The sequence below is a fragment of the Fulmarus glacialis genome, unplaced genomic scaffold (assembly GCF_000690835.1).
Source record: "Fulmarus glacialis isolate BGI_N327 unplaced genomic scaffold, ASM69083v1 scaffold48133, whole genome shotgun sequence".
NCBI lineage: Eukaryota > Metazoa > Chordata > Aves > Procellariiformes > Procellariidae > Fulmarus > Fulmarus glacialis.
The window spans coordinates 21,495-29,074 of record NW_009205859.1 but is presented as its reverse complement, the minus strand read 5'-3'; the positions used below and the strand labels follow the sequence as shown (position 1 = coordinate 29,074).

Here is a 7,580-nt window from a genome sequence, read left to right as displayed (position 1 = left end):
AAACTTATGATATTACTCCCTATCAGTATTTACAATAGTAACTTGGCACAAGTTTTTCTCTTCTTCAGATATAGCGTTTGCATCTTTTAAGAAAAAGCATCTTTTAAGCATCTTTAAGCTGCTTTAAAATGTGATAATTGTGACGGGCAGTCTCATAGCTAAACTGTTAAAACATACTGATATGTTCATATTTGTAAATTTTTTTCTGTATGACTTCCAGTTCTCTTTTCTACGACTGTGGAGTATCTATATTTAGAGTAATGTTTTATTACACTACTTCTCTAATAGCAAAAATTCAAGGCATGAAAAATGCTGTTCCCAAGAATGATAAAAAGAGACGAAAACAGCTGGCTGATGAAGTTGCCAAACTAGAGGCAGAACTTGAACAGAAGCACAAGGAGGAATTAAAGCAGCTGAAGGAAGCTTCACCTGAGCAGAATAAGGTAGGTGCCTTAACTTTAGCTGAAGTTGTACAGACACAATTTGCGTTAGGACTTATTTAACTTTTAAAAATTATAGTGAAGTAACACTTTAAAGTATTTCTCCTTTTCCTTGCTGTATTGTTAACTCTTTCCATCTTTGGAAAGATTCAGCTGTTACGGTGGGTGGGCACTGCTAGAACTGTGGGGGGTTTTTTTGTTGTTGTTGAGCAGTATTTGGTTTTGCTCTTAAGGCTATGTTAGTAGCTCAGTTGTCTTAAAGAATTTTTTTTTTCTTTTTTTAAGTTCCTGTTATATTGACACTCTAATTATCTTATGTAGACTACTGGAGTATTGTTGGCCTTCAGTAGGGATTTGACTGATGCAGTGTGTTTTCTCTTGCAATTCTGGCAACAGTGTAACTGACCTTTTCGTAAGAAGACATTTTCTTCGGTGATGAGGATTGTCTTCTTAAATGCTACTGTTCTGCCATGTTGGCAACATAGCTACATACTTAAATGCTTCCAGTTTGATATTTGGTGGCAAACCACTTAATTTTAACACAGGCTTAGCATTATTCAAATTTAGCTGCAGGAAATATGACCACCTGAGTAAACTAGATACTATTAAATACTTGTGTGACATAGAAAAATTCACCTATGTTTCAGCACTTCCAATACAGTGGAGTGTTGGAAACTCCTGTTACAGTGAATTTGCAATCCATAGACTTAATTCTGTATATCCAGTACTGAAAAGAACTCTATTTGTATCATGTGCCTGAATTTAAGGACTGTTTGTGCAAGTAGGCCTGTTCATATACTTTCTCCTACCTGGGAATAGAACTTAGGGCTAAATTGGTACAATACAGTTCTCTGTGAATGATGCTAATGCTCCATGCTCATACATCTCCTTAAGTGTTTCCCTAACAGTGTGTGTATTTTGGCTGTTTAAGTCTTGTAAAGAAACAAACAAAAACCTGTCTGCCTGATGCTTTCTGGACTAGGTGTTTTCTGATCAGTGACCTAACAGAGTTAAGCAGAATGTACTTTTGCTTGAAAATGAGAGTGAAAATATTTCTGAATGACTTTTAGGAAAATAGACTTGATTGAGAAGCATCTGCTGAGAATCCTTGTGGAAAAAAGTTTTCAATTGCGAGAGTTATGACCTTATAACAATCTTCTGTATTAATTTTTAATCAGATGCTTAAGCAGATGATTAATGCATAAGCATTAAATATAATGCTTTTGTTTACCTGTATCTTAGATTAGTTTCAAGAGTTTGTTTTACTTTGCTAAATGAGCTGTTAAAACTTTATGCTGAAGGACCTTTCAAGCTAAAATCCTTGCCCTAGACATAGCTTTGCCTGAGAGGATTTTGTTCTGAGATGTGTGGTTTCCTTCACTTCTCAACTTTTATATTCAGATTCAAACATGTCCATGCTTCCAAGGGTGAGATCTAGTTCATACCGTTATGGGGATAGCTTTGCCATTTTTCTTGAGAAGTGCCACCTCCCTGTCTTTTCCAACTGCTGGTTATGATTTGGAATGGAAGGTGGAGCCTTCTCCTGCTTTAATTGTCACTTGATAATGCCTGTTGGGGTACTTCAGTTGGCTGGTATGGTGAGGAAAACTTTCCCTTTCAGCCAGTAAGCAGTATTTACACTTCATTGTGGAAGCTTGTAAGAGAACGTATAGATTAAATTTGAGATGTGCGGTTCATAACTGTATCTTTGTTGAGACTACAGGAAAAAGTAATAAAATGCATGACAGTGGTTTGGGATGTAAAATGCTTTACTTTTGGCTTTGACAGGTTCTGTGCTGTACACAGATCTTTGTGGTTAAACTTCATAAATATACTCTTATAATTACCTGGGAACAGAACTTAAAACTGTTTCAGGAGATGCACATCTCAGTTATCATTTATACTAATAAGAACATTTAACATTTTTTTTCTTTTTAGACAGATTCTATAGCTGATGGGGTTGCAAATTTAGAGCTTGAAGGAGTAGAGCAACAGATTCAGCATCCTCGAATATCAAAAGCACAGAAGAGGCGGGTATGACTTAACATTTAAAAATTTTACAAATATTTGATTGAAGTTATATTCACTTAAACTTAACTGTAATAACCGAAGTTAAACAATTTTGCAGGGGACATTACCTGGCTAATTCAGTATTGATGCTGTACCTACTGGGTGCCTTGAAAATCTGTAAAGCTGCTACCTAGAGATATGTAAGCATTTTATAAATAGTTGTACTTTTTTTATCCTCAGCCATGAGCTGGGAACCAAAATAGGTCGGGAGATGGGAGTCAGAAAAACCAAATGATGAAAAGCAAATGATTTTAAAAGAAATTAACTAAAAACATTAATAAAGAGATAAAGTAATTGAATTAAAATAATGTAAAATACCATGTGGAAAATATACAAGTAATAGACTTCACACATTTAAGGGATATTAATACTGAAATTCTTGTAAATTTTTAAGTTGTTAAGAAACATACCTGGTGTCCAGGTCATTAGGGTTAAATCTTGGTAAGCTTCAGATGTTAAATTGCGATGGATTAACGTTCTCATTGTACCTGCATGAATGTTGGTTCAGGGCTAGAGGAGCACTGCTTTATTGCAGAGTCCATCCCCTGTTACATGATCACTACTGCCAACCTGACGTGTAACAAACATGATAAAAGGATGTTCTTAATTGAGCACACCATGTCTAGGCAAACTAGAAACTCTGTAGTCTAGTTTTCCGATATTGTGGTCACCTAAACCAGTCTGGTCTTGATTTGTGGTGAATTTTAAGTGTGAAAGGGAAAAGATCATTCTCTGTACTGCTTCCTTTTTTATTTGCTTGTTTACTTTGACTCTTATTCCCTTGTTAACTTAAGCGTAAATTTACGAAGCATTCTGTAAAAGTCATTTTTATGTTATATATTATTATATCCCCTCTAGTATTCTCTGTATGCATTCTTATCTGTCCTTTAGGTTAGGAGCCATCTTTTATGATGTCTAGTACCTAGCTTGAGGGAGTTTAATGACATGACCTCCATTATGCAATCATATGTGTAAGTGGTAGATCTCACACTTCTTATGAAAGAGCAATATTTTCTGTTGTTTAATTAGAATTCTCATACTTGAGTTGTTTGCCAATGTGGTGAAATAGGTGATCCTGAAGAAATGACTACTATTAATAGCTTTTGTACAGGTGTTGTAAAGTGTTATTTTGCATGTTGATATAATTAAGATTTCTTCTGTCAAATAATTTTGGGTGTGGTGTCAGAGGCAGTTAGGATATATTGGTCACTTACCATTTGCTAAAGTTTGGGTTTAGGAGATCTCTAAGATTTGGTAGTACTGATTCAGGAGAACATTTCTCAGTTATGAATGAACTGAGAAAACATTTGAAGATTTAGAAGCAAGCGCTAACCCAGGAACTGTACAGGCATCTTCTAAATTTTAACATTTGATGTAATTTTTATGTGTTTTTAATCTAAGGAAAAAAAAGCTGCCTTGGAGAAAGAAAGAGAAGAAAGAATAGCTGAAGCTGAGATAAAAAATTTAACGGGTGCTAGACATCTTGAAAGTCAGAAACTTGCCTTCCTATTGGCAGCAAGGCACTTAGAGATTAAACAGATCCCTTCAGATGGCCATTGCATGTACAGAGCTATTGAAGATCAGCTCAAGGATCGCCAAAATTCCTGGACTGTTGCAACTTTGAGGAACCAAACAGCAAAGTATATGCAAAGTCACTTTGAGGACTTCCTGCCATTTCTTACCAACCCTAGTACTGGAGACATGTATAGCAGAGGTAAGACTTGGGGCATAAGCGATTTTAAAAACTGTTATAACTATTTCTGGTAATTCTTAATCTCAGTTGGAGCTGAATTGGGACTAACCCATTATGGTGTTTGTTCCTGAAATTTGTTACTTTGTTGGTTCGGCTGTGTTCTGTGGAACACAGAATTATGATCCGCTATGAAACTTGGTAGCCCTGAGTCTTTGTAATTTATCCTTTTTTTTTTTTTTTTTTACATAATCTAGCAAACATTATTCCCCGTTTTAAAAAAAAAAAAATCAGAACTTGCTGGTTGCTAGATGATAATCATGTTCTGGGATGTGATTTAAGTTGTATTATAAACAGCTTGTCTACCAGGTTAGGGATGATTTTTTGACAACTTTTATATTGGTGTTTTCAATTTACTTAGGAAAGCTGTTAAAAATGAGTGTGAAATTCAAGCAAATCTCTCTTATAATAGTTTGCATAGATGCTTTTTCTTATTCTACCCTTTATTTTCACTGTTTATGCTAGGCCTTTTGGAGCCCTTCTTATAAACAGACTAAACTAAAAAAAAAATAGCATTTGGTGTGGAGCAATGGTGTAGACTGAGTAAATGCAGTTAAATGGAATTTTTGTACTTCTTATTTGAGCAATACATAGTTCATTGATTTCTTACTGCATGTCTGGAACACCATGCAAATGACTTTATACATTTTTTTAAGTTACTGCTACATTCATTTAATAGTTATTGCTGTGGATTTCATTTGGTGACTGGGGGCTGTTGTGAAGTAGGAGGCATCTTTCCCACGTTGACAGAGATAATTGTCACAGGATAAATGTGCCCCAAGAGAAGACTGAATGAAGTTCTGCAGAGCAGCAGGGAGTTGTGGTTTTCTTATGTCTCAAGTCTGTTATAAGAGGAATGCATGAAAAACAATTCTCAGCAGTCTTCACAAAATCTGTTCTTTCTTTATCAGAATCTATTCATAGGATTCAGAAGCCTGAAGGTTGTAACTTATAAATTTGAAAGCTTGGTTTCTGTAGAACATGATCTGCAAAAGCTTTATTTAGCTATTAACAAAGGAACTACTGGAAATAAATACTTCAGAGGTTAAAAACAAGGCAGCTAATTTGGAAATTTAAAAAAACCCCAACAGTTGAACTACATACAGTTACAAGATTTAAAAAACATACCTGACATCTAGCTAATGTAAGAACTAAGCATACCACTTGCTATCACATTCTCTTCTAGGGTCTTAAAACAACACCCTCTGAAACTTAACAGGAAGAAAACTCTGTGCAGTTTCATGCTTGTTAACAGTTCCCTGAATAAAAAGTTTAAAATACAAACCTGTACTTCTTTTTATTCCCATACTTGTTTTTATTCCTGTCTTCAGTCTTAATTTTTCATTCTAAAACAGCTATGGAGTTTTTTTTCCCCTCTGATGTTTTTGTTTTCCTTTCCTTCTCTTCAGTGAACGTACTATTTTCCTGTAAAATGTGTTCGGACTTTTCAGGTTCTGGTTCTTCATTGTACAATCAATATTTTTCCTCAGTTGCTTGTTCTCAAATAAGAGAAGTACTAAAAGTAGTCTTTTTTTTCCTTGCAGAGGAATTTGAAAAATACTGTGATGATATAGCAAATACAGCTGCATGGGGTGGTCAGCTGGAAGTAAGTATTGTATTGATAATTTTTATTTGTGAAATTCTGAAGTGGGTGAATATACCTTCAAAAAGGGCTTCTTAAGGAAGAATACCTGAAGGCGTAAGGGAACATAGTCATAAATAGTTTATCAAAAACTTTCTCCTATGGTTATAAATTTTTTTCCCAAATTAGTAGCTTTTCTGATGGTGCGCTGCTGTTCTGATGTATTTGATGACATGCAAGTTAATGAAGTCAGTAGTTCTAAATATCTTTAGAAAGACTGACAGTACAAGTGGGGGAAAACTTTCGAAGGAGAAAGCATTTTATTATGCAGACTTAGATGGTAGCAAAGCTGACTAGAGCAGAGCAGTGTTAGTTTTTTGTAATGTAAACCAGAACTTGAGCTTGAGAAAATACATATTTACTTTAGTTTACGTCTTATTTATTGTTTTATGAAAGAGCAGTTACCAAATTACTGAAGATAGCCCAATGTTATCCCTGTTGTATCATCAAAACAATGATTAATTTAAGGCAACTTTTTTCAATTAAAGTTTAAAAAGTTGAAATAATTTTGCTTATTTTAATACAGTTTATTTTCTAACAATATTTGAAATGTTATGCCTGAACTCATATCTGCTAAAACTAAATGCCATGTCTTCCTCTCTCTTCCCTACATTGGATTTAATCCTATTATTTAATTGTTTTTATGCCTTAAAGCTAAGGGCTTTGTCGCACATTTTGCAAACACCTATTGAAGTAGTGCAAATGGATTCCCCTCCCATTATTGTTGGTGAAGAATATTCAGGCAAACCAATCATACTTGTGTAAGTATGTAATTTTATCCCTTCTTAAAATTAGTGCATATATTTCTATAGCAGAGGGCTCAGCTTTGATTCTCACCTGCTCTTTATTTTCTGTTATGTATCTGATGTTGAAACACTGCTTGAATAATGATCTTGCAGGTCAGAAATTATTTTTATGATTGACATACTTAGTTTAAAGATATTTAATTAAGAGTTCTTAAAGTGCTGACAATCAGTCTGAAGTGTGATTCAGTCACTGCTTTATAGAATGCTACAAGGTTGTTTTACCTGCTAGGTAATTAGAAAATAATAGTGAAATTGATATAAGATGCAGCAGGAAACTTTTTTTTTTCTCTTCAAAGTTTAGGTCAATCTGTGCCTGGAAGTCACCAGGATTAAACTGTCTTTATTAATACTCTCGTTTTTAATGACCCTATATATTTTCTGTGCTAAAACCTGAATTTATTTAAGCTATCTTCCAGTGCTGTTAATGTTTGGCATGACGTATACTTTTCGTTAAACTGAACACTAATTCTGTAACTTTTTTTTTTAGGTATATGAGACATGCCTATGGATTAGGAGAACATTACAATTCTGTAAAACTTCTAACAGATGCTGCTACAGAAAACAGCAGCTAGCATACAAAAGTCATAAATCCACATGGATAACAGTTGCATCTTGATGTATTGGGCTCCAGACAATTCCCAGACAGACAGGAAAGTAAAACTAGATGGAGTGGATTAAAAATGAAAAAAAGAATACAAGGTTTGACTGTGAATCAGAAATAGCTCTTGATTTAAAACAAAACCAAACCAAAACCATACAGCAGTATTTTGAACTTGTTGGTATTAATCATGTTTAGAAGATCTTCTCTGAAATAGTGGCTGCGTAGATCAGAAATTTTTATTTAATAGACCTTCATCCCATGCTGCAGTGAA

The 7,580-nt window shown here is 34.5% G+C and overlaps 1 protein-coding gene across 1 annotated transcript; it reads left to right on the top strand.

Annotated features, from left to right (window-relative positions):
* Positions 1 to 292: 292 nt before the first annotated feature.
* On the top strand, positions 293 to 7,377 carry OTUD6B (OTU domain containing 6B). Its single transcript, XM_009575531.1, has 6 exons — positions 293 to 443; positions 2,379 to 2,474; positions 3,912 to 4,224; positions 5,805 to 5,866; positions 6,557 to 6,663; positions 7,196 to 7,377. The coding sequence occupies exons 1-6, from the start codon at positions 303 to 305 to the stop codon at positions 7,278 to 7,280; spliced, it is 804 nt and encodes a 267-aa protein (XP_009573826.1). The 5' UTR covers positions 293 to 302; the 3' UTR covers positions 7,281 to 7,377.
* The last annotated feature ends 203 nt before the right edge of the window (positions 7,378 to 7,580 follow it).

Bases quoted from the DNA above. Each gene is read 5' to 3' on its own strand.
- OTUD6B (XM_009575531.1), top strand. From the start codon at position 303: ATGAAAAATGCTGTTCCCAAGAATGATAAAAAGAGACGAAAACAGCTG. The intron at 5,867-6,556 runs GTAAGTATTGTA...TATGCCTTAAAG, and splicing joins CATGGGGTGGTCAGCTGGAA to CTAAGGGCTTTGTCGCACAT. The intron at 6,664-7,195 runs GTAAGTATGTAA...TTTTTTTTTTAG, and splicing joins GGCAAACCAATCATACTTGT to GTATATGAGACATGCCTATG.